The 27,439-nt window shown below is 32.3% G+C and overlaps 3 protein-coding genes across 4 annotated transcripts in view; 1 reads left to right on the top strand and 2 right to left on the bottom strand.

The window, feature by feature from the left end:
* Positions 1-163: 163 nt before the first annotated feature.
* On the bottom strand, positions 164-4,392 carry LOC106654761 (aromatic-L-amino-acid decarboxylase). The gene is made up of 10 exons (XM_014374761.2): positions 4,261-4,392; positions 3,376-3,459; positions 2,766-3,000; positions 2,561-2,680; positions 2,363-2,492; positions 1,516-1,664; positions 1,324-1,435; positions 1,043-1,251; positions 756-956; positions 164-680 (listed from the first exon to the last, which is right to left on the bottom strand). The coding sequence occupies exons 2-10, from the start codon at positions 3,453-3,455 to the stop codon at positions 480-482; spliced, it is 1,437 nt and encodes a 478-aa protein (XP_014230247.1). The 5' UTR covers positions 3,456-3,459; positions 4,261-4,392; the 3' UTR covers positions 164-479.
* Positions 4,393-6,240: 1,848 nt separating this feature from the next.
* Positions 6,241-7,168, top strand: LOC106654767. Its single transcript, XM_014374765.2, has 3 exons — positions 6,241-6,674; positions 6,752-6,850; positions 6,932-7,168. Exons 1-3 carry the CDS (start codon positions 6,423-6,425, stop codon positions 7,118-7,120), a joined length of 540 nt encoding a protein of 179 aa, XP_014230251.1. The 5' UTR covers positions 6,241-6,422; the 3' UTR covers positions 7,121-7,168.
* Positions 7,169-11,415: 4,247 nt separating this feature from the next.
* Positions 11,416-27,439, bottom strand: part of LOC106654517 (neural-cadherin) — a 28,597-nt gene continuing 12,573 nt past the window's right edge. For both annotated transcript variants that reach the window (XM_023463452.1, XM_023463453.1), the window contains 23 exons: positions 24,134-24,324; positions 21,500-21,689; positions 21,132-21,314; positions 20,857-21,046; positions 20,369-20,512; positions 19,806-19,921; positions 19,569-19,733; positions 19,343-19,480; positions 19,072-19,258; positions 18,737-18,970; positions 18,480-18,652; positions 18,246-18,395; positions 17,584-18,163; positions 17,290-17,498; positions 16,887-17,219; positions 16,605-16,811; positions 16,260-16,531; positions 14,919-16,180; positions 14,646-14,835; positions 14,318-14,559; positions 14,022-14,237; positions 13,786-13,941; positions 11,416-12,679 (listed from right to left, as the gene is read on the bottom strand). In XM_023463452.1, coding sequence (XP_023319220.1) covers positions 12,558-12,679; positions 13,786-13,941; positions 14,022-14,237; positions 14,318-14,559; positions 14,646-14,835; positions 14,919-16,180; positions 16,260-16,531; positions 16,605-16,811; positions 16,887-17,219; positions 17,290-17,498; positions 17,584-18,163; positions 18,246-18,395; positions 18,480-18,652; positions 18,737-18,970; positions 19,072-19,258; positions 19,343-19,480; positions 19,569-19,733; positions 19,806-19,921; positions 20,369-20,512; positions 20,857-21,046; positions 21,132-21,314; positions 21,500-21,689; positions 24,134-24,324 — 5,850 coding nt within the window. In that variant the 3' untranslated portion in view covers positions 11,416-12,557. The remainder of the gene's footprint in view (positions 12,680-13,785; positions 13,942-14,021; positions 14,238-14,317; positions 14,560-14,645; positions 14,836-14,918; positions 16,181-16,259; positions 16,532-16,604; positions 16,812-16,886; positions 17,220-17,289; positions 17,499-17,583; positions 18,164-18,245; positions 18,396-18,479; positions 18,653-18,736; positions 18,971-19,071; positions 19,259-19,342; positions 19,481-19,568; positions 19,734-19,805; positions 19,922-20,368; positions 20,513-20,856; positions 21,047-21,131; positions 21,315-21,499; positions 21,690-24,133; positions 24,325-27,439) is intronic.

Here is a 27,439-nt window from a genome sequence, read left to right as displayed (position 1 = left end):
TTTTAAGTATATATTCACATCCATTACGTATATGATATCAATTGAACTATTGATTCGAAACATTTTTTTTTATAGTTTTTTTCTCAATTTGCTAGTATTTTTTTGACACACGTACAATGTAACAGGTATAATTTTTAAATTCATCACTTTAAAACATTTGTATTGTTTTCATTTTTTTGGTCCACTAGATTCATTTTTATCAATTCATCAACAATTCATGAATGAATTTATAATTGGTCCCATTAATTATTGTCAATTATACCTTATAATTTAATCAAAATACTTTCTTTATTATTGTCAAATTCAAGTCTTGCTTCGGTCGTTGACTTTCACGAATTAAACTCTTTTATCGATTTAATTACTTATTTCAACTAGAAATCGTTGATTGAACCGTTACCAAGACAATAAAAATGCAAATTTGAATAAACTTTTAATTAACTAACAAAAAATTATAGAGTAGGTACGCAGCGTGATCAGTTCTAAGCCGAGTTTTCTTTTAATACTTCATCGGCTCTAGTTTTGATTTCTTGCCACGAATACTGAATATCTTTGCTCTCAGAAAAGCGAGAGCAAATAGCTAAACGTAAAAAGTAACAGTCATTAATCTTGGACGGAACTAGATGAATGTTACCTGCTCCATTAATACGTTTCAGTAATAGTTCATTTAATTCATTTGAACCCTGAAAATTTTTTAAATAAATTAGTACTTTATTATCATTTGCATAATTATAATTATAAGTTATAAATGATATTACCTTTAATCTGAAACATACTAATCCCAGAACGACTTCTTCGACGATCTCGAATCGTGGATCGGCCAATACTAACGATTCAAATTCGTGAGCTTGAGCGACATGATTTCTAATATATTTTTGTAAATTTTCTACTCCATATAGACGCAGGACGAACCACAATTTTAATGCTCTGAATCTTCTTCCCAAAGGAATTTGCCAGTGCTGCAGAAAAAATTTTTTTCACGTGAATAGAAAATAAAGATACAAGTACTTGAACGATAATTGTTTTTGGGAAAAAATATACATACTCTGTAGTCTGGCGCAGATCCTTGCATATCATGTTTGAGATAAAGAGGATCAACGTTGAAAGCATTAATCACGTAAGTAGGATCTTTTAACCAAAGGGGCGAACAATCGAAATTCACCAGCATCCACTTATGCGGGTTGAAATTGAACGAATCAGCTCTTTCTACTCCTCTCATGAGATAACGGAATTCCGGACATATGAAAGCCGAACCTGAAATAATTTCAAATGGTTTAGTAATGTCTGTTATATAAAAATAGAGTTCTGAATAAATTTTTAACGCACCGGCATAAGCAGCATCGACATGCAACCAGATCTCTTCGCTATTGCAAATTGGTCCTAGCTCATCTATACGGTCGAATGTGCAAGACGATGTTGTTCCCAAAGTACCAACAACCTGTGAATAAAAAATATCACGTAGAAATAAATAATGAGCTTCATCAAAATTTGTTGGAAATTAGTAATAGAGATTCTTACGTAAAATGGAATTAGCCCGTTCTCCTTATCAGCTTGAATAGCTTCGGCTAATGTTTCTCCTCGAAGTTGATGCTTAGAATCAGTTTCTAGCAACCTATGCTTGACACCTCCTAAGAGTCCTGCACGTTCTACCGAACTATGAGCTTGAGCTGGGCAAACATCATGATCAATCATTAAATTTTTTCAAATATTATAATATCATAAAAGTAAATTGCTAAAAGATTTTGAAAACAACAATTTATGCAAAAATGAAAGTGTTTATGAAAATCATTGTTAGTGTGTTTCAAGTATCATGTAAAAAACATACTTGAGTGAATAAAAAAATGTTGTCCACTCAGCTGTGAATGGAAAAAGTTTCAAGGGTCAAACATAAAATCCTTAGTGATTATTATGCGTTGCCATGACAACAAAGTGCTATTTGATAAAGTGCTTCGACGTCATGACAGTGAGTACCCCTTCTTCCTTTACCTCCCTTCACCATGCATACCCCTAAGCCTGTAGACCATCTAACTTCACCACCCCCCCCTCCGACTTTCCACCCTATACAACTAGTATCCAGCATCGTAGATAAATCAATACTTTTGAATAAGTCTCTAGTAACATTTTGAAAGCGAATGAAATGACAATTTTGTTATGGATAAACAATATTTTAATTGAAGTTCATTCAAGAATTTGATGAAATTAATAATTGTAGTTATTTTTTTTAAATTGATCATGGATCAGTAAAATTTGAATGAAAATGCAGTAATTAGAGTCATTACAAGAGAAATCGTTCTCTTCGTGATAATGTTGAATGAAGGTAATTTTTGAAGTTTTTGTAATTCAAGAAATTTTTTTTTCTATTTACCTGAACCATAGGCCACTAATTTTCCAACAATATCACTGTCTGACCAGTCTGGATGTTGCTCTTTTACTTGCTTAATTTTTTTCACTTTCGCCCCCAGAAGAGCGACCAAAGTAGCTTCGCTCGCAGTTCCCTAAAATAATGGAATAAATATAACTGAGTCATCCAATATAGAATAAAAACATCGAAATATTTATGTACCTGTATAACACCTCCTCCTTTTCCGCCGCTGCAAGCCAAGAACGGTTTTGGCAAGTCAATCATTTTGCCTAGCCAATCGAGCATTATCACCTCGAGTTCGGTGCAAGCAGGACTCGCAATCTAAATTGAGAAGATCGTACGAGCTATTACCATGATTGCCATTGTTATTATTATTATTATCATTATTGATATTGCTTCAACATACCCAAGTAAAGCCTATGCAAGCAATAGCACCGCTAAGCATATCAGCTACAATCGCGGGATACGATTGCGCCGTTGGAAAGTACGCGTGAAATTTTGGACTGTGCCAATGCGTGACACCAGGCATGATAACTCTTTCCAGATCGTTCATTATATTTTGCCAATCTTCGGCTTTTTGTGGAGCCTCTTCGGGAAGCAATGGTTTCATGTATCCCGGCTCGACGGTTGGCAAGACTCTCCTGTAAAATTTAAATTGTTGTAATAAAAAATAATTCGATCATATTCAAACGTAAATCGATTAAGTTGGATGGAATTTCCTCGTCGTTTGAATTAAATTGAAAGACCGGATGAAAAGTGTATGGAAAAAAAAGTTTGAATTGACCCACTGAACAATTTTTTTTTATGCAACATAATGTTTTGTTTCGTAATAATATCATATATTTTACACATTTTAAATCAAGGTTGTTTTTCCTTTCCCTCGACTAGCGTTTAGCCTTCAATTAAATGACTCGATTTCATCTGAATGTCTATCACCCGGTAGTAATATGCGTGAGGCAGTTATGCGTATAAACAATGTGAGCCTTGATCTAAAATTTATACATTTATTTAAGTACCTTTCTCTGATGTTTTCCAAGTAATTTACAATGAAACTTGTCATATCCTTGGAAAAGTCCTTGAACTCATTTGGATCCATTGTCCTGCAATACACATGTTCTTAATAAATTAATTTCAATTACTTCAAGTAATTAATTTGCCTACTTGTCATATAAAGGTACTACGGGAAAAATATATTCTAATGTTTTTTTTAATTCAGTGATAAACTGTGACGTATAGTGATTTTACTCAAAAGATATTATATTTTTAATGAAAATTTTGGATTAAGAGAAAAAATAATTTAATTCATGTCAAAGATAAATGAATAACTGAGCTGAAGAGTTAAAATTTAAAAATCATGAATTTTATGCAATGTTTTTCGGTTGCTAAAGTGTATCAAAATCGTTCACCTGAGCAATCAATTGCATAAATACTTTTTCAAAAGCTGTCGTAATATTTTAAGATGTGTGATAAAGGCACACATGACTCTTTCGAGACAAGCACGTATATTTGTTAACTTTTTGTACGTGAAAAAAAGAATGGAATGATAATTTCTGGTGTAGTCAAAAAATAAATAAATGAAGTTTCATAAAATATGTAAATTTTTGAGTCTACATTTTTATTATGGAATTTGATAGTCACCCGAATAAAAAAAGCTCACTGACAGTTCGATTAAACTAGTTTTGAGCAAAGAATTATTTATAATTTACACTTAATTTTTGAAAATAATAAGTTTATCAATGTAAATATTCTTATATTATTGAAAATTTTCCTAAATTTTATTAATTTTGAATTTTGAAACTAGGATTGCACATAAAATGAGCTTGTATTACTCGAAAAAACATACAATCATGAGGCTCTATCATAACAATTGATTAGACAAAAAAATTAATTCCCGAGCTTACCTTGCTTTTGAAGTATAAACAATCACTTGATTTGTATCGACTGTAAACGAATTCTTGTTATGTGTCGCTGCGCGGAACGTTGTGATTGCCGATCCACGCCTCAGTGAGACTTCTCACGCCAGTATACTACACGCTGTTGCACAGATTTGAGCTGGTAACAACCACCCCACCCTGATCCCCGGCCAGCCCCGCCAGAGCTGCCTCCTTCTTTTCTCCTCAGCTGGCTAATATCAAGTGCTGTATATTTACTTTTATCGGGACGTTGATAGCATTTCAAGCGCTCTTCACGCTCTTCTTAAGTAATAATTTGCAATGTTTTCAAGAGTATGTTTGAATCAATAATACTGTAATTTAATCTTTTGTTTCAGAATTTTCTATTATAAATAGCTAATTTAATTAGATTTTATGGAGGATGTATTTAATTTTCAGTTACTAATCTTTCATATAAAAAAATTTCCTTGATACTAATATTACCTTACAAAGTTACATATTAAACTGTAATTTGAATGATAAAAAAACCTGAATTATTCATGTTTTACAATCTTTAATTATTCTTTAAGTAATATCAATTATATTTACAAACAGTTGCAGTAAACATTTTTTTCTGGCCTCGACGCAAGAATCTGCCTTTCCTTTTATAAAAAAAAATCACAAACAGTGCGAACGTAAACCGTCACAACAAGAATCTGGCACGTTGTAGGTAGCCTCGCATTAATTTATTTTATTATAAGAATTTGAGACGTCAGACTGTAAAGGAGTCTTTATTAATAATATAGCGAGCCGATGAGTAAAAACCCAGACTATTTTTTTCAACTTTTACGTAAAGTACGTAAACAACCAAGTAATTTTACTTTTTTTTCATTTTTTTTTATCTCGGTAACTAAAAGATGAGTTTTTTATATAAAAAAAAGTTTATATTGCTTTATGAATTGATGCATTTAAATCAACTTATAGGCATTCTGAACTATTTAAAAAAAATAAGTTTATTGAACAGGTTTTTCATAATCGTAACATAAAAGTTTCAACGAAAAATAGGTATGAAAGACTAATATTTTTAAACTTTATAAAGTTTGTATATTATTATAACAGTTTCATTTTTATTTAAATTGAATTTTGCTCTGAAGCTTAGTCAGCTTTATCGGATCAAGTTGCACACATTTATTCTAGGAATATTTTTTCCTTGCAAGTACAGCAGAAAAATAATTTTTAATAATACATACCAGCATTTCATCTTAAAAATAGAGATTATAATTTTATTTAATCCCCATGTAAATTTGAGCATAAGTAAAAAAATTAATTTATGATGTAGTTAGTACGATTAAATTGTAAATTTTACAACTACTGCATTCTTATAATTAAATATTCATATTTATTTAAATTTAATTTTCTTGCAATCTAATAAATTTCTAATAATAAAGTATTTACTTTAGTTTTTCTCCTTAGTAAAAATGATCTTTTTTTCTACATCTAAAAATCGTTGGCAAAATCTTTACGTATTATTTAACTAATTTAGATAACTTTCTGCCCCATTAAATTTTTGTCAAAATCGATACCTTATGATTAATTGGAGCTTTATTATTTTATGAAAAGGTTAATATTTATTATTTAATTATATCGAATAAAAATTGAGTTGCACTCTTTATTTAGTAAAGAATCACCACTAAAATTGTGGTGAAAATCTGCGATCTAATGAGGTCTCTTTGTTCGAGTTATACACCTCTTCAAATCTAATTTTCACCTTAAAACTGAGAAGTTGTTTGTGTATACTCTTGACTTTTGTGCAATTTTATTTATTAATTGCTCATTTAATATTAAAATTCTTTACGATGCCATGGGATGTATTATTTTTTCAATTTTTAAAGGCTAATGCTTCATCAAAAATATTTTCTTAAATTAATATTTGGAGTACTCATATAGTGTTGAATGAATATAATCGGATGGCCACATGAAATGACAGAAAAAACAACTTGTGTAAACAACAATTCAGCATAACCTACGTGTCTTTAGATTGCAGTTCATAGTTGGTTTCGCGTGTTTATAACTCTTTGAGAATCATAACAAATTTTAATCGCGGCTCAACGTATATTAACATAAAATGTTACGGTAATCATGTCAAAAATACGAGCAGTACAGTTGTTGAAATTTTAGATTTTTTGTAAAAAATGGACGCGATACGAGATTATTTGGAATGTATGAACTTTCATTGGTTGATCGTGGTAGCCACGGGACTATACACGCATTTACGGGAAATCTGCTTAATTGGACTCTGTTCGGAAGACTACCCGGAACCTACGTTTGATTCATCCTACGCATCTCTTATTTTCATTTTTTCCACGCTTTGCTTACTGGCCGAGTACAGGTTATGGCCTCGATCATTGAAAGAACCACCAATACAACTTCTCATTATCTACGAGGTTTGTCCTGATAAATAAAAATTCTCTTAACATCTCCTACAAACTTCCATCCTTTCGCTTTCGCGCTCTTTTCGCAGATGCTTGTATCGGCTTTGGTATCAGATTTGGCGAAACGGTTGATTTGGATACCTCTCATGCGCGTAACGTGGTGTCTCACTCAGGAGTCAAGCAAAGCGGTAATCTTGTTGAATTTGAAAGATCTGATACTATTCTCACTTCAAAATTATTCTAAAGTTTTCCATTCCATTGTGTTACAGCTGACATGGGTAAATGATCAAGCCGATTTGGGTAAATACTCGTATCTCATCACGGTAGCTTCCTACATGTCAACAGAAGCGGCGGCGATGCACACAGCAATTTGTATATCTGTTCTCACATTTTTATGGATGCTCGATGCCACAGAAACTCTTGATTCTCTTCTTATAGATCTGTGGGCTAAGTACTAAGTAAAGTACTTCTTGTTCGATAAGCACAGGAAGCTCGAAATAATCGGAGAATGCCGTGTTGCTTATAAACATGTAGACGAGTCGTATCCTAATTATGAAAAAGTCCATTAAAGTGTATACAATTTTTGAAGCATTTGTTGGTTTTTTCTTTTGAAACTTAATTTCGTTGCTTTTTTGCTCGTGCTGACAAATGAAAAAAATTTAAATAGCTTGAGGTTTGTGGTGAAATATTTTTTGAGCATAAAATTATACTTTAAAATGTTTCAACACGTCAAGACAAAATAAAACTTCAACTGCGGTGAAAATGAAGTATCTATAAAAAACGATACGATCATAATAAAAAATAAATAAATTAATTAATACCGACAAAATACTAAAGAAAGATGATGCATAACCTTTCAATAGAATTATGCACATGATAAGCACAATTTCCCAATTTTATTCATAATATTTTTTATTGTTACCCTGGGTTTAAATAACGCCAAAAAAATCTGATTGAGCTTTTTTTTATTAAAATGTAGGCTTTTTATTTTGTGTACAACAAAATCTTATAAGGTTTATAAATGTTCATTTTTATCGTATATATTATAATAACTGCTATCAAATTTCACTGATTCTTTAGGTCATAATTCTAGTGAATGTATTCAGTGGCAGTATACTCACTAATAACTATTTGATATTATAATATATAATAGATCTGTACATTATAGTGTCCAATTGTGTCATCAACTATTACATAAATATCATGCTAATAAATGCTTAAAAAGTGGTAACACAGACACCAGACAATATAAAAAAATGACATTTTAGGCAGTGCTCTATAATTAAATGAAAGAAAATATTTCTCACGCGGCAGTTTGGCTTGGATTGACATTTATGTTACGTTTTTTTGTGATCACACCATAGCATCGCGGCTCGCACGTCGCTCAATCAGCTATACATTGGTGCATTCGTCATCCACTGCATCGTCGCGAAATATTCAAAACCAAAAAGGGTGTGAATTTACATAATGTTTATAATATGAAGTACGATAGTTGTGGTGCGATTAGCACTTTCTTTGTGAAATGCTATGGTATATACTTCGGCCTTAAATAGCTTCTTTATTCTTTATCAATGGAGACGAAATAAAAACGCTACAAGAGGTAAAGAGGATGGCAAAAGATCAGATACATGCCTCAGAAGTATACGAAAACTCCGGTAGAGATTGCACGGAATTTTCACGTAATTAAACATCTCATATTTTCACTTCCTTGGTGTATGATATACTTTAAAAGTCTTTACTTTAAAAGTCAAGTCAAGTGTAAATAGCTTACAAACATTTTCTTATTCTTCACTTTACAACATCGAAAATTTACCAATAAGGTCGAAAATTTGAACATTTCTTACGACTCTATCGGTACTGGAAGATTTCAAACGATTTGTAATTAAATGTTGCATTTGAATATGCAGTTTACCTTTCACTTTTAAAATCATTACCACCAACAATGTAAAAATTTGGTTTTCGTAAAAAGATTCTTGATAAAAAAATAGTTTTATCCAAGTACAGTCGAAAAAGTGAAATCTTGGGACTTCAAAAAATTGAGTTTGTTCCGATGTTTTGTGTTCATGCACGTGCGTTTGTGTAATACTGTGGAATTTTGAAAAAATTTTGCTGAAAAATATTACAAGACTCATTGAATACCTGGTTATATAAGTAGCCAAAAACAATGACCACTGCAATATTTTGGCTACTCGGTTAACTTCGTATTTAATCAATTTTGTACTTTACTTCATCAAAATTTTTTTGTACGATATGAATGTCACAAGCACCGAGAACAAGAATGACTTGTACTTAATAAAACTATTTTTTTATAAAATAGTCTTTTCAAACACTTATTTTTATTTAATAATTTTAATGAAATGTGCAAAATAATTCAGAAGATTCTTTAGAATCTATTTTTTCATCCAATTTGAAGGCAATGTATTCAAGTCTTTAAAACCGAATGTAAATAACTGAATGTTAGAAACTTAAATATGTATTTTTGTACATTTTCTCTGCAACTTTTCTACAGTTTTGACATTTCACATTTTCTGAGTCTCAAAAGTGCCTTGCAATCAATTTTTTACTACGTCTTTGAGTAGAATTTTCTCACTCATTTGAAGAATTTTTCAAGATAGAAAATTGTTAGTTATGTCCTGTAATACAGTGGTTTTCGTAAGACATTTTGTCGTCGTTTTTGAGATAGCTTTTCTCTTCTATTATCTCTGGAAATTTATATTTTGATTTTATTTGTTCCCTGGTCATAAATTTGAAAGAGAACTACATAGTTTAGATTTTGCACTGTTTTGTGTGATATCAATAGGCACAAATTTAACCGTAGGCAATGTAATTGTGCCGCTAGGCATTTCTAAACAAGCTCTCTCAAATAATCGATAATTTATTTTATGTCATTACGTACATAACACTGCTTGTTTATAGGTAATAATGAGTTCGATTAGTTTAAAATTGATTCATTCAAGGTTAAAATTGTACTTATTAAAGTCTCAAAAAAGTGCGTTAAACTGTGATTCGCGTGAATAAATTTAAAAAAAGCGTACATAGCTCCAAAAGAAAAAGAAAAAATTTCTCTTGCCGAAACGAAAAGGTCTCTTGTCAATAGCTATATCTAAGTCATTAATAAAAATTTTTAATTTTGAAAAATTTGTTCAAAAGGATTGAGAAAATTTTACCCAAAAAGTATTAAAAAAGAATTTTATTTCAAGGTGTTTATGAGTTCTTAATAATTGTACTTCACTAATATTTAATTGCTTTTATAATTGGGTTCTCCAATAACTTTTTCAGAATAGAAATGATGTACATTCATAACAATGACTAATACATGACATATTTATAATTTGTAAGATAGTCAAATTTGGTATACTGGGAGAGTCGCACACGACGATTCAAATATAAAATATGAATACATTATAAAGATACATAGACAAAAATCAACTACAATGTTTCTCTAATCATTGCATACATATCATCGATAATTTGAGACAATAGCTTGAATTTAAGTATATTATACCAGTCTTATAAGAGTATCGTTGAAATATGAAAAAAATGTTTTTCGTTTGGTTCCGATTTGAGTTCGTTTTTTTATTCAGATATCAAATGAAAACTTTTTTTTATCAAATGAATACAGAGTAATTATGTATAAACTTTAGAAATAACTCCTCCGACTGAGTATTTAAAATTAATGGCTTTAACAATTATTGCCACAACTGTAACAATTATCTTCACTTTTTACGGTGTATAGAGAAACTTACATAAAGCTAAAGATCCTTACACTTGACTCTCATTTCGGGAATACCTAATGGAATTTGAAAAAAGTCATTAAAAAGAAACATCTTTTATGCATTTTTGCACTCGGTTTCGTTTATTTCGGTAACTGTATCCTGTATAAACTAATTCTAAACAGTTAGAGAATTAAACGATGCCTAGTGTAGGAAAAAACGTGTCAATGAACTTGACGGAAGTAATGTATGAATCTTTGCCTTTTAAAAGTGTCACCTTAATTGAAGTATATACTTTTAAAATGTTCATAACAGTTAGATAATGATGAATGATGAAGTAATTTCTTACAAATGAAAATAGTAACGAATCAAAAAATTTACAATATAGAAAATGAAGTTATCAATTTTTAAAAGTTTCACATTCAATAATTTACAATACGTTCGAAATGCTAGTGTCTACATTCTCACGTCTAAATTCTCGAATGATTGCGAGACTAAGTCAATCGGATTCACGGATCGTTTATATTTGTTAAAAAAAAATAAAATTAATATCACAAATTTTTTTGGTAATTAATACTTTTTTGATTAATTGATTTAATTGTTGTAAACTTGTATAAAATTAGACGTCGTTGGGTCTAAAATGTCATTGAAGTAATAATGTGTCATTAAAATTGTATAATAAGTTAATGATAGACCTCTCGTCCTTTTACATTAACCTACAAACTCGATTCATTTACGTTCTAACTGGTATCTTAATTTTAATCATTAATCATATTTATATTTAAATTTAATTTTCTTATCAATGAACTGTTGCGCGACAACTGACTCGTAAATTGACTACATTTATAATTTTTAGTGGGTGTGTCAGAAATATTCATCACTACAAAGTAAAAACTTTTTTCATCCAGCAGTTTGTGATCAAATTGCATTTTTGGTATTGCATTGTTAAATTTGGCCATACAAAGGTAAATATGATATTTATACTTGGGTAATGCAAGAAAAAATGGCAGTGAAACATTTTTGCTATAAACTACAAGTAATTCTTTGGATACATATTTGTATTCACTCAGTTAAAAATAGACGGATCATACAGTCAGCAGTGGTAGCTTTTAGGAAGTTCTTGTCAATCATTTTTTATCCGTACTGAAAAACTTTTCATGCATTACTCAACATACTTTCAAAATGTACGTATCGATAAATTTTTCCAATTTGCGAGAGTAAATGTATAAATACAAACATGGAAATGTTTGTTGTGCACTTACAAAAATATTTTCTCATCGCCCAATTCCTAAATGTTCTCTTACTTTCTAACCGAATTTTTCTTTTTTATGTACACAATATGGAAAAATCTAACCCAAAATCATAAAAAGCAACTCGTTTAAAGAATAAAAAATATATATCAGTATCATTTAGAATACGATAAGAAAATATTTTTACAGGTGCTAAACAACAAAATAATTATATTTTAAAATAAATATTTTAAAATGAACAAAACAGTCGAGAGACGCGGTAGCGCCTTCTTTGGCAAGTATAGCGAACCAAATGGCCGAGATAGCCTTTCATATGCTTTTCGTTCGTCGTTTTTACGACAAAGCAGAGTTTTCAAAGCTCGTGTAGCGTTGATGTTGATAATATTCACAGTCAACTCAAACTCAAAAGAGTAATCGATTTTTTCCTTGGTTAGTTTGAATAATAATACATCTTGATGGTGATTTGTCAGCTTGCAAATATCTAACAAGCGCTAATTAAAAATTCAAAAGAAGTTAATATAATTCAAAAATAATATCATACAATAAATACTGTAAAAACGTGACTAGTTTTTTTACGCCACTTGTAATGCATCAATGGCAGTGATCTGAACAAAAATAATGTTTTTTTTCTAAACATTTCACATATACATTATTGCCAATGAGATGAGCATACACTTAATACTACATTTTAAATTCTGAGTGTGGTTTGCATGTACAGACGAGCGCACACACGTAAGTCACTCTTTTAAATCTCTAAACAGTCACAAAGATTATTAATGGCCATCAAGATCACATTACTTTCTGGAATCGTACTTTTTCGGCTTGTTTGAGCCCATATCGCTATTTTAATATTGATATTTAAATACATTGAGTCATTCGCTGCATGTATTCTCATGGTTTCAAAGTGGAACAGATTCGTTACTCTTACGAAATTAGCATTCTTCGTCACTTTCACGATGTAATTGCGATGTCGGAGTGTACATGTCAGCTAATTTATCGAATCTCGGTCCCCAGTTGCCTAAATACTCATATTCATGCTGTTCGTCATCTGTACCTGTTTGTGGAAGTAATTAATTTAATATTCGTCTGTTGCAGTGATGGGTCATAAGAGTTATGTTTTATATTTGAATTTCTTGTGCTCATTCATCACTCATTTGACGATAACGATAAATTTCACATATTTTTAAACTCAAGCCTTATCTATCACATCTGAATATTTGTAAAAGTTCAGTTTTTATTTTTTGCAAGCAACTGATAAATTTACAAACAATTTTTGAATCATCTTAAAATGTTTTTTCATGATTCAAAATGGATACACTCTGCCTATTTCTGTTTCAGTTAAAAGCAGGATAATTTAGTAACGAGATGAGTAATGAAAGTTGTTCTTCCCAGGTAGAAATACTCAACATTTTATGGACATATTGTCACCCCAGCGCTGGAAGGTATCTATTTCAAATCTGTAGCAAGAAGGATACTTACTCGCGCGCAGAGACAAAAAGGTATCTAACTCAAGCTCAGAAGCAAAAAGGTAGCTTATTCAAACGAAGTGGCAAAAAAGTTTTGACGCGCTGAATTCAGGTTGGCAACGTAGCCGTACATGATAAAATTTTGTTTTTATAAGAGCAAAAAAGAGGAAAAACAATTGAGCTACTGTAATGATTTTCATCCATTTGTAATGCGAGCAAACAAATCAATCTCACCATGATTTCGACTCAATTTGCCACTTATGGAGAACTTTCTATGTTCTGAGAGGAAAGTAGAAGTTATAGGCTTTACATAACTTGGAATTAAATGTTGAATGTTGAATGTTGAAACAAAATTTCATCATTTACGGCTACATTACCAACCTTAATTCAGCGAGCAAAAACTTTCTTGCCACTTCGTTTGAATAAGCTATCTTTTTGCTTCTACTCTCGAGTTAGATACCTTTTTGCGCTGCGCTCGAGTTAGATACCTTTTTGTCTTGAAAGTTGAATTTTAATGTTTAAATGATTCAAAATGCGTTTAATAATTTTAACATAATTATAATAAAAAAATCAAGATAATTAATGTAAATGTAAACATTTTAAAAATTAACTTTTGGATAATCAGAAAGTTGAACATTTCTACGAAGGTTATATTATCGCTGTTAAAAAGAATCAATAATAAATGGATGTTTACCAGAAGCCAGTGAAGATAACGAGCCAGCTGTACTTCCACCTCCTTCGTAAGCATAATTCCTCAAATCATCGAATGGAGGTGCGTTAGGGTCACTGTCTGCTCTCTTTTTATGATCCTCAATAAATATACCAACGTTAGGTTCTTGTCCGGTCGGATCTATGAAACGGAGATTGAAACTCATAAAAAACCTGTTCTATCAATCCACTTATCAAGATGTATTTAAATTCAGTACTCACAGACTATTTTACAAGGAGGTAATTTTCCTCCTACTTCTGGAATGGGTCCTCCAATAGGAATTTGTAAAGGTGTTATATCGAAAGCAGTCATGTCATCTTCGCCGCCACCTTCGTCGTCGTAATTAATAATGTTTTCTCTTACATCGTCGTCTGGTCCTGGATACTTAATTAGTGCTTCTCTTCTTCTATTATACACTACAAATACTAATACTAAAACTGAAAATTGAAAAAAAATGTAATAGTTTTATTGTCTCTCAAAATAATGCCGTGAATAATTTTTGAATTTTAAAATTTACCAAGAATCACAAGTAGACAAACTAAAATAGCAGCCAGAGCTCCCATACTTAGTTTTAGTGTTTGTCCCTCTTGAACAAGCTCACAATTTTCTCCCCAAAAACCGTCGGGGCAAATACACCTGTAGCGCAATCGAGGATCTTGATTGATGCATCGGCCACCGTTCAAACAAGGATAATCTATGCACTCATTTTTATCCATGCATCCTTTGTTATCGGGGGACTTTATCCTGCCTTCCCCGCATCTAGTTAAAATCATATTTAGCATTTGAATTTCGAACAGTAGAAAAAATTTTGATTTCGAAGAGGTAAAATCGAATAATATTCTTACGTGCACTCGTATACGTTCCACAGATCCACGCATTCGAAAGGATCTTGACAAATCACATTCGCGCATGGCTTGTTCGACGCGCAATTTTTCTCCAAATTTCGCGCCATCGTAGCTTGACCCCATTGCGTTCCGTTCATTGCAGGTGGAAGAGGTAAATGTTTGCCTTCGAGTCGAATATCATCCAAGCAACCTAAAATTTATATGATATTATTAGTAGAATGCCATTCGAAAAACTTACTGGAAAATCAGGCATACATTTTAATTTAATATTACCTTTTTGATAGTCGGAGTAAACTTCGAAAGTTCGGACGCCCGTGTACTCGGCCTTCCCACCGGCATAAACTCCTTCCTGCTTATCGACCAACAACCACTGGTGACCCTCGAACGAGAAAGTTTCGTTGAATCTGCGTCCCTCGCCACCGTCGAGTTCCAGAGTCGCAGCGGATCCGAATCTGGACACTCTGACCGTGTGCCACTGTCCGTCGTCGACCGACACGGCTGCCAGCCATATGTCCTTCTCCTCCGTTCTCAAACTGTTGAGATTGTATCTGAACCTGAGTCGGCTCTCTTTGACCTCGAGAATGGCGTACTCGCGGTTGTGCTGATCGCTGACTCGGAACAGCTCGCCGGTCGGCTCTCGGGTGCGGAAGCGCAATTGTATCTGCGTGGAGTACTTGTCGGGCTCGAAGGACAGGGCGTACTTGACGTAGCTCTGCTGCTTGAACATGGTCGGGATGGTGGCCGTCATGCATCCCGGTCCCGTCCAGCCGGGATTGCACTGGCATCTGGCCTCGACGAAGCTGCCGACGCAGGTGCCGTGCTCCCAGCATCTGAACGTCGACTCCTGATTGTTGCAGATCTCGTCCGTTTGCGGGCAGCCGGCCACGCTGTTTCTCGACAAGCCCGGATGAGCCAAGTCGTAGAGCTTGCTGTTGTGGAACAGATTCCTGATGCAACCGTCGAAGCCCTTTCCGACCGGCATGTACTTCCACTTGTATTGGTCCGGCTCGAATTGCTCGACGTACAGACCACCGATTTGCAGCGGAGCATTTACGTTCAGGTATTCGTTGAAGGGTGGCACTTTGCCTTGAGCCTGGCAAGTGAGATCGTTGAATTCGGGCATGGAGCCATCGTCTTGTTCGGTTATTTCGGCGGATTTGCAAAAATCAACGATGAGTTTGACAGTCTCGGTATTCCAAAATATATCTAGCCTGTGCCATTCGCCATCGTCAAGAGTTCGCTTCGTTTTTACTTTTAATTCTAACGTGCCTGATCCGAAATCTATCAATAGTCTTGGAATGCCTCGTTCAAGTTCCACGGATATAAAATCTGATACCATGATTTCGTCAGACTCCGGAGGTACAATAGGCCCATTATACAGCAGTAATCCGTCGGATTTTCTGGTTATAAATTCGAAACTCAAGTGGCTATCGTCGCACATTTCGAGGGCTGGATACCAAGCCCAACCATTCCCGCGGAAACTTCTTGCCGTTTGTTGACAACGAGGTCCATTGTAACCAGCTGGACATTGACATCTATAAATAATAATTAGATATTCGTAAATACTCAATAGGACATGATATATGAGACGAAACATATTTTTTCCAAACTTACGTCAAACCGTACGCCCCTTCGATGCAACGTCCTCCATTGTAACAAGGATTGTTCTTGCAAGATTCGCCTTTGCTAAAGTTTCGAGCACCACAAGTACATTCGGCAATCATGTCGACTCTAATTCCTACCAAAGCGGTTTTATTCGCATTGACCATGTACGGTAAGTTACTAATTTCCATAGTATTTGTACAGCTTCCCTCACACATTTCATTTTCATAGAAACATTCATCAATTCCAACCATGGTAATATTTATCCCAACATCTCGCTCAATCTGAATGAAAATAAGTGAATTGATAAAAAAAAATTTCACATTGAATATTAAAATCGTGTTAATGGAAACTTACCTCTTCTCTGTGCATGAGTACAATACCATTAAGCTTAACGGGTTTATAATAAGGTGAGCCATGAGCGGCGAATCTTATATCTGTTAGTGGAGGATTTTTTCTTTTCAACTGAACGCTAAACACATCGACATTGTCTCTTTCAATGTTGAGTAGTACAGCTAACTTTTCCCTAAACAAGTCAGCTTTGCTACGCGTTGTAGTTTGAGTCTGCAGATAAATTTATTCAATTAATATAGAGCTAGTGAAACTCTTTTTTTATGGTTTTTTAAAAAGTATACTCACTTTGTAATGCCACACGCGTATAAAATCTTCGTCGCTCACGCCGGAAATTCGTACCGATCCTGAATTGACAACAGCTTCGTAAGGAATGCTTTTAATAGTGACAGTGACGTTGGCCGGTACATCGGTCTGAGTGTGAGTTCGATCGTAAACTTTGAAACGCAGTTGGAACTTTCCATCCTGAGTTCCGGGTCTCATCGAGATCATGCCCGTGTCTTCGTTCAGCTTGAAGTGTTCGTGTTCCGGTCCGTCCCAATAGAACTTCTTATCGGGTAAATCCCAATCGTCCAAATCGTAAACGTAAACTCTACCAATTTCAGTCTCAGGAGATTGTCCCTGTAAAATTCAATGACATAAGAAAAGAACCGTCGATTTAAGACGAGGGATATTAAAAAGATCAACTCACCGCATAGTTGTAAACGAATATATCTTTCGAACCAGGTTGCATTTTATTGTCATTCGTGTCTCCTATGACAACAGTCAAAGTACTCGTACCAGACATCAAAGGTTCCCCAGCATCTCTGATAACGATAGGAATTAAATATTCTTTTTGCTGTTCTCTATCAAATGACCGTATAGACGAAACAATTGCCATTCCATCTCCGTTAGCTCCCTCTGAGCAAAAAAATTAAATTTAGAGTTAAATTTACAAAAACTACCCAGTAAAAATATCATCTGAAAATTCTACTCTTATACGTACTGTTATCACTTTCCACTTTGAAACTCGCTTTAATGACATCATCGGCGTTTGGATCCATCCTGAATGTGAAAGGAGGTCCGTTACTTTTCGACCGATCGTCGTCATCGGTCGCCAAGATCTCAACGACTTTTCTCGCAGTCGCGAATTCCGGTAATACCGGTCTGTAGTCCTTCAAGAAAGTAGGCGCATTATCGTTGATGTCTTGGACGATCACGGTTAAAGTGGCTGTCGCAGTTTTCGGGGGAATTCCGTCGTCGATCGCAAGGATTTTGACCTGATGTCTCGGTGTCTCTTCTCGATCGAGGCTCCTTTGAATCGACACCGTTCCATTTTCGAAGATGAAAAATTGTCGCTTTCGATCGGAACTGCGGTCGATCGAGTAAGATACTTTGCTCTTGCCACCTTGGTCGGGATCGGAAGCATTGAACGTTTCGAGCATTTTACCCACGGGGGCATTTTCAGGAACAGTCGCTTCGATATTGGCTTTATCGAACTGAGGCTTATTGTCATTTATGTCTCGCAACTTGACTACTACCCAAGAATAAGCGACGTGATATTTATCGTTGTCATTATCTTCGCCCTAATTTTTACAGAGAATTTTAAAAAAAGTGTTTAATATGTCAGAAATTTTTTTTACAAGTTATCAATAATGTTGTACGTACTTTGTCATTCACTTGAATTCTAAATCTGAAACCACTTGTTTGCATTTGATCTTCATAATCAAGCTGCTGAACAATTTTGAGTGAGCCTGTACCATCATTATTTCGTACCATTGTAAATTTATCTGCACCATATCCACTATTTTCGATGACCTTTAATAAAAAAAAATTGAAATTTATGCAACGTGTTCAATTACAGAAAATAAATTTAAAAAAATGCGATGTTTGAAGTTTTACCTTGTATTGGAATTTGTTAGTTTCGTCTTCATCGTGAACAGTGACAGTCAGGATTGGCATGTCCGGTAAATCAGGTCCATCAGTCTCATCGACTTCCGTGAACCATTCGTCTTTGGTAAACTGGGGAGGCATATCGTTTATATCTTTGACCCGTATCGATGCCGTCCCCGTCCCTATTGAAAGTCGATATAATTGTTAAAATGATTATGATTTCCGGTAACTTACAAAAGAATTATAAGAATTAATTTTTGGTTTACCTTTTAACCCCCCTCCATCCATCGCAACGACTTGTATCGAATAATCAGGTGTTCGTTCCCGATCGAGACAACATACGGCTGTTTTGATGACACCTGTGTCGGGTTCTATTTCAAAGATTGGCGACCCAGTTTCTTCCTCGATGACATTCTTTTCAATTGAATACAATAATTTTGCATTCGTCCCTTCGTGAGGATCATCGTAGTCTACAGCTGTCATAGTCATTACAACCATACCTAGTAAAATTAATAATTTTTAATAATATTAAATCATTCTCAATCAAAATACTAGATTTTTATCCACCGGAAAAATTTCGTATAAAAGTAAAAGTACATACCTGCGGTGCCGTTTTCAGTGACATTGCCAAAGTAAACTCCTTGTGGGAATGAAGGAGGATTGTCATTGATATCCTTGAGATTTACTTGAACATCTGCATAACCGACAAGTCCTTCTCCGCGTTCATCTTGGGCAAATACTGTAAAACGCCACTGGGGTCTACCCGTTGGTTGATCTCTATCGAGTGGCTAAAAATTCATTAATGCGTTAATTAAATAATTTAAATTTTTGAAGCTGTAGTTTACTATCAATGGATGGAAATTTAATCATACCTTAAGCACATAGATTTCTCCAGAAGTTCGATTGATATCGAATTTACTGTTAGCTGGATTATCAGGATCGATTCCCTGTCCAGTTAAGAAATATACGATGCTCTGGGGTCGGTCTTTATCACCATCGGTTGCAGTTACCTGAATAGTATTTATTTATTAATGATAAAATCATATTCATCGCTATTTTTTTTCGTATTTTTATACATCAAGAAATTCATGACGTTACTTGTAAGACTCGTTTCGGTAAATTGCGGTCATCTTCCTCTGTAATCTGCGTTCGATATGTTGGTCGCTCAAATACAGGTGGGTTATCATTGACGTCTTTTACGTGTATCACAACTGTTGTGTAGTTTTCCTTCAAGTTATCCGATGCTGTCAATCGTAATTCGTACTAAGAGTAGAAATATGTTTGATGAGAATTGAATTAAGTTACACATTTAAATTCCAAAAATGATTTATTTACTCTTTTCCTTGTTTCGTAATCCAAGGGACCAGCTACATAGATAGCACCGGTCATATTTTTCACAGCAAATGCTCCACCTATATTACCGCTCGTAATTTCATATCTGATACGCGAAGCTAAAAATATTTTAATTATTAATTTTATTATTATAAACAATTTAATATGAAAAGTAATATATTATTTTAAAACATGTATTAAACGGGGAATGCAAGTTTGGGGTTAGGGGCTAGGTTTCAAGTTAAACTAACTAGCATTTTTTCAACTTTTTTGAAAAGAGAATTTGCGTCATTTTGCAAAAACTGTGCTTTACTTATTCAATTATTCTGACTTTGCTACTTGCAGATTAACAAATATATGGGTACTCGCCATCTATTGGTGGAGGCTTAAAGTGATATCATCGTATTTAAAATGGTCGAAAAAATAATATTAATTTTGGAAGTTAAATTGTACTTTTTAGACCATTTTCGGTCAATGAACCGTTATTAATGTTCAACATTTTTATCGGGGTAATGAATGATCAATAATAAGTACGTAATGTATAGATAAATCGTATTTTTACTTACATTCATCGTGATCCTTTGCTGTCACTGTAAGAACAGTGTGTTGTATATCTTCATTTTCGTCAACTTCGGCTTCATAAAGAACCTTATCGAAATAAGGTGGGTTATCGTTTTTATCGGCAATGCCAATACGTATGAATTTAGTGACTGAAAATAAAAATTTGAGTTTTATGATCTGACGCGAATATATGTTATAATGGCGAAGAGAATTATTTTAATACGTATTCATTTCACCAAATTATAATACGTTTATAGTAAATATGTAGACATAATATAATTTTAAATTCATCAATTTTTGGGTTAACCATTTAAAATTGTTAGTAGTAAATTTATTCGGATTATTTATGCAAACATTCTTTTAACTCGGAAATCAAGTGAAACGCTTATAATTACTTATTGTTATCTGTTTGGACAGATAATTCAAAAATTGTTAAAGAATAATCATATAAAATTAGGTGCTACACATTATGAATTATCTAAAATTTTCTCACCGGAATTAGGATGTCCATTACTGTTTGGACGTGCGGATGGCGCTCCGTCTCTCGCTTCAACTTCTAACGCATAGGCTCCTTGTTTTTCACGATCAAATACAACTTTTGTGAATATCTCGCCAGTCTCTTTATTGATTTCGAAATAATCCTTTCCTTCATTTCGATCGCTATCCACGACATAGTAAGTAACCTTTCGAGAAACGGAAAAATAATTGGCAGGTAAAATCTCGAAAATTTACAATTTTTATGAAATGATCATCATCAAATGAACTTACTTGATTGTTAGGAAAAGTACCATCTTTATCGATTGCATTCACTTGCGTTACTTTGCTACCTACTGGCTCGCCTTCCAGAACGGTCTCTTGTTCACGCTCAGTAAAAAGTGGTATTTCGTCATTAACATCTTCTAACATGATATAAACTGTTGTTTCGGATGCAAGTTGTTGAGCACCATTATTCTGAAGTTAAAATTCAAATATCAATTAAATGGCATCAATTGTTATTCAAAATAGAAATTTAAAAATCAAAACAATTGTCATCAATTTGACCAACATTTTTAAAATCTATCATTAAAATTGTATGTCATTTAATTACTTTATCTTACAAAGCCGTTAATGTATTGTAAATTAATTTTAGTACTTACTTCTACACGCACAGTAAGATTATACTCTTTAATGCTTTCAAAGTCCAATGGATGGTTGACCTTAATATCAGCCCAAGTAACTGATTTATCAGGTCGCTGTTGCAAATAAAATGTATGGAATTTGTTGGTTTGAGCAGTTGAACCGGGCATCAAATGATAAAATACCACTGGATTATTTTCGATGCCAGAGCTGTAGGTATAAAAAATTTTAATTAGATCAAAGAGCTTTCCAGTTAATTAATGCAAACCAAAAAAAACTATCAGTTACTAAACAGAAATTGAACAAAATAGGCACCGTTTATTTTAATCGGTATCATTAATAATTACTAACATTTTCTTGATTAAATAAAATTTTTTTTCTAAAGATCGGAAAACTAATTGTAAAAAAAATTCCATATACTTTCTAATGGTTCAAATTATTGATCTTTTATTGATTTCAAAACAGAAAAATTTTAATTTTAGACATTTTTATTTTCGTGGGTAAAATAAAAATCAAATATTTTTAATTTGGACTCTCTCATTTCATAAAAATGTACTTTCCTAAGGAACGAAAATAGTATTCACACTCACCCCCCAAAAAATAACTCTTCAGATCTAATATTCGCTATCTTTTACATTAACCTTGATTAGAAATTCAAATAAGATTTCGGATATTGTTTTTAATTATTTAATTGTGAATTTACGCAATATTCAATAAATAATTTTCCTATTTCAACGGTTTCTTTGAATTTATGAAAGTTCATAAGATCATTTAATCAATAGTAAAGAAAAACTTTTATTATTATGCACCTGTAATCTAAATTTCTAGACCAAATTTTTTCTTTTTCATAATTTTGTTTGATACTATTATATAATATTTTTTAAAAACCAATTCTTAAAATGTAATTAAAAGTACACTAAAACCAACCGATTTTTTAATCAAGTTATTATAGCTGTATTTACTGTAGCTCTTTTCATATTTGATATTTTCTATAAGTTTTACGGATCCTTTTATATTGTTATCTTTCTCGGAATGCTCAAAATTTCAAACGATGTCGTTTAAACACATTTTTTCAAAAATTTCTGAGAAAAACCATTCAAAACTCAAAACCATTCATTAAAAATGACAAAATAAAAGAGTCTTCATAGCTTTTTAACAAAATGATCAAGTAAAAAAAACATTAAAAACAGTTGTGATAACTTGATCTATAAAACAGAGTAATCATGGTACCCTTACATCTAAGGCAGTTCATAATTGAGAAAATGTTTAAATACGTTGTCTAATATTTCTATTAATTCTTTTTCAAAAAAGGTGCGCAAATGTCTTTGATTGATTATTTTTAAAACTTATACGGAGTTTTTTTAGAAAATTTATTTTTAAAAATTGGAAAAAAGTGTTTGTTATTTTGACTTTCCCTGGCTTAGGATTTCCTTGAAGAGTAAATTAGGACTTAATTCTCATTATATAATATAGAAATATAATTTTAACATTATAATTCATCGACAAATTATCATTATTATTAAATTAAATAATTAAATATTAAAAAGTCTTTAGATAAAAAATTAAAGTGAACTGTTAATTCTTGCCATGATCATGGGATATTATCAGTCTATTGAGAAGTTAGTATGAAACTTGAATATTCCGTAGGCTGTAAAGATACGAGTGCAATAATGATATCCACCCCCATCGCACTTCGTTTACTTCATGCGGAAAATAGACTTTGTGATGAGTAATCACGTCTGAAGTACCACCATTAGCATGCAGCAATGGATAAAAATTTTTAGAAACCTTATAACATGAGACTATCACCTTAGTACGAGATTAATATATAGATTTAAAATTATACTGTTTCGTTATTAAAAAAGTTCATAATATAAATAAAAATTTGTAGTCGACACTACATAACTCGAGTTTATGTCAACAAAACTCACATTTGTTGACACAAAGTAGTTGTCATCGAAAATGTTTTGAATTTAAATTGGTAAAAAGGGGGAGGGGCTATTCGTGCAGCTTCAGCAAATATTTTATTTACCATTGAAAAAATTGTCTAAAAATTCAAAACACAAAAAAAGGAAAATGGAAAAATTGTAATGACCTAGCAATTTCACTGCTTCGTACTTTCAACCGAATTTTGAAAAAATTGAACTTCGTATTACGATACGAATTTCGTAATGTAATTTTTTAAGATGCAAAAAAAGACTCAATGAAAACTTAAAAAATTATGAAGTTTCACCTATGGTAATAAGTGACTAAATTTGAGAAGTGATTAGATTTGAGTTCTTAAAAATCACTCAAAATAATACTTTAGACGATTTCCTTCGTGATTAAGTAGTGTAACATCATGCACTCTTTATAGATTTCAATAAATGTATTGACTTTAAAAAATTATAGCAGTTAAATTACTATTTCAACAATACTTCAAAAAAATTTGATTTTTCTTTTTATAAAAATAAAATCTCGATCTAACCTATTGGAACGAGGTTAATAATCATTTCAAAAACAACTTCGGGTGTAATATAAAAATCAGTTCTTATAGGGTGCAAAAAAGGTACCTCGTTGTAATTTCGTGTACAATTGAAAAACAAAAATAAAAATGATTTCAAAACAAAAATGTACTCATGCCGCAGCATGTAGACATTAACAGTATGACAGACCTGGCTTTAATAGACACTACTTTAGCCCCGATAGCCATGTTTTCTTTTATGAAGATTGGGCCGTACACAGTTTGGTCCCAAACGGGCGGATTATTCGCACGGTCCACTACATCAATTTGTACCTCCACCGTTCTCGACAAAGGTGGAAAGCCCTTGTCTTGGGCCATCGCCTCCAGCTTGTATGTCTCGCGCTAATCAACACAATCGCACATGTGATGATGTCGTAAGACGAATGGAAAAGAAAAGTGACAAAAAATTAGTATTATAGTTTTATTTCAAAAATCTCCACTATATAGTACTCAGTCAAAAATTCTAGTCGAGTTCTTTCAAAACTATGTTCTAGTTGTTCTCGAATTCCATCTTCATTTCTATTTCAGTTCTATATTATAGAGTAAAAACGTTTTTTCTCGTAAGTTTGAAGGATAATAAATTTAAGGGAAGTGCGTCCATATCATCGTTGTCTCACCTTCGAAACGATTAAAATATAAAACCCATTTTGAATTATTTATAAGACATATTATTGCTGGGTATGAATACTTTTGCCAGTTAAAGGTATTGCTAAAATGGTATAGTTGAAAAATACTTAAAAAATTAGATTAGATTAGTAACACCATGTGTAAATTCTCAGTAATTCTGTTGCTGTGTTTGCCAAAAAACTTATTCGATAAATTATATATATATATATATATTTCGCAGGTTTCTTGATTTAACTAGAATTTTCGGGTATTCATAAATTAATTAATTAGCCGGGTGATGTGTATCATGAATAATTTAGGCCCAATCTATTTTTTTCATTATACAAGAATAACATTTTATAAGAATATGGTAAAATCATTCATGAAAACCTCTGATTAATTATCTGAGAAATTCTTTGAAGTAGCAAATTTAAATTCAAAAAGTAAAAAGCTGTGCCAGCTGACTGTCTAAGGATATAAATTAAGTATGTAAGAGGAAAGAGCAATGTTTAGGAGATTCGGTACATATACTTGATAACTAAAAACTTCTATTATTATGAAAATTATAATTTAGAAATGTTCATGATGTTCACAAAAACTGTTCTATGATGCATAATTATAATAATGAAATGCTATAAAAATATAAGCTCAAGAACCAACTTTTTTTAGATTATTCCGACAATTATTCAAATTAGTAATAACAGCGCAAATATTAACACAAATTTTAAATGTTAAAAATATTGAAAATGATATTAATCATTCAGTAAAATTTATAATTTGAAAAAAATGTATGATCGTAAAAATGAAAATCTAAAATGCAGTTCAACCAGGATCTATCTATTTTGTATTATATTAAAAAAATAATTTTACAACACATCAATACGAATGATATTTTATGATGGAAGAATTTCATAATGTCAAATTCTGAGACCTTTTGTTAATGTTCTCGTAGACTGAAAGAGGCTAATAATTGAATTTTTTATTCAAAAATTTTTTTATAAAATTCCCGGATCGCTTCAGAAACATTTTTTTCATTGCCATAGTAAAGAATGTTCAACATTAATAGTGGCTTTATGACCAAAATATGACCATTTACTATTTTTTAAATATACAACTATTTATAAACTTATTTTAGGCGATTTTTTGATACAATTGTGTAAAAAATATTGAGCGCATAAACTACGCATTAATAGTAACAATTTAATCATGTCAAGTAAAGTAAACCAATTTTTCATCACGATGATACTACTTTAAGGCTCTTCCACTACATCGCGAGTGCTTTTATATCTGTAAATCTGCTAGGGAAGAAGCCAAAGTAATTGTATAAGTCAAAGTATAGTTTTAGTCAATATTAATAATAAAAAAAATTGTTTTGTTCTTCATTACTTTCAAAACTAGCCTTATAATGTTGAACAATTTTAATAGAGTAATTATACTCAAAATACCTCTGACTCTACGACCTTGACTCATAATTTCTACAAATGAAAAGCTTGAGATTTAACCAAGAGGTTGAAATCCTTTCCATATAATTATTTTCCAATTATTTTCTACAATTTATAAAAAGTTTTTATCTTAATTTGATGTTAATATTTTTTTTGTAGATTAATATCCTTTTAAAGGGTGACTACAATTTTATCGGCTAAAGAGATACCAAATCTCGGCCATATATGGTAATTTTCAAAAACGTACGGTAAAATTTCAAGTACATTTTTTTTAGAATGCCTTTTTTATGTCATTTAAATTTATGCTATTTGAGATTATTATTTGGAAAAATATTAGAAAATATTCTTGAAAACATCCATTTTTAAGCGTAACATCGGTATCATCTGAATCCCCTTATCCATTTTTCGAAATTGAGATTTGAATATTTTATATAAATGTTGAAATATATGTTTCTTTTCGCGCAGTTATGAAGTAAGTAAACGGAAGGTAACGCGTACTTCCATCACTGATCAATTAATCTTGTCCATCATATCGTGCTTTCGATTTCGGGCGAATCGTCTACGCAACAATTTTATACGTGAATAGTATAAGTCCTATCGTAAGTTGGTGATCATTTATCAATTTTTTGAGAAAATAGACTATTATATTTGAAACCCTACTTATATTATTTGAAAAAATGTAATTACGAAATAATTAAATCATACAATAAATTTCTGCGATTTTAGCGAAATTTATATGCTAACAAATTTCTCTTAAAATTTTGCCTCGATTTCCATTTCTGCAGAAATATTTTTTCTCTAATCGAGTAAAGAATAACGATAAAAATAATAAAACAAACTTTTCACAATCATTATGTATTTTACGATGCATAAAAATAAAGCAGTATTTAATTTTTGAGGAAACCCTAATAGTGCGGTATATTAAATTTGATAATCATTATAAGCCTGATAAGCTCTTGAGTCAAATTACCTTTTGATTTACTTTTATGTTCTTAAAAAAGAGCTATAAAATATTTTTCAATTTGCTAATCATTATAAAAATGATTTAAAACATATTGCACTGCTTAGCATGATGTCTTTTTGCTTTCAATTTCTGCAGATTAGATTTCATGTTTTTTGTTCATGGTAACATACAAACCTGGCTTTCACGGAGGTCACTACTGTACCCACTGTGACATTTTCTTTGATGTGAATGGGGCCGTATACAAGCTCATCCCACACAGGAGGTTTATTGTTTCTGTCTACGACGTCTAATTCAACGTCCACTTCGGCAAATGAGGGCGGTGTCCCTCGGTCGGAGGCGCTTACTCTCAGCCGATATTTTTCTCGCTATTGGCAAAATACACGGACCGTAGGGTTATTTGAAAGATCACGAATTTCAAAAGACTATATAACTTTTCATCAATGAA

The sequence above is a fragment of the Trichogramma pretiosum genome, unplaced genomic scaffold (genome assembly GCF_000599845.2).
Source record: "Trichogramma pretiosum strain Unisexual culture from Peru unplaced genomic scaffold, Tpre_2.0 scaffold63, whole genome shotgun sequence".
Lineage (NCBI taxonomy): Eukaryota > Metazoa > Arthropoda > Insecta > Hymenoptera > Trichogrammatidae > Trichogramma > Trichogramma pretiosum.
This window is presented reverse-complemented; position numbering and strand designations above follow the sequence as displayed.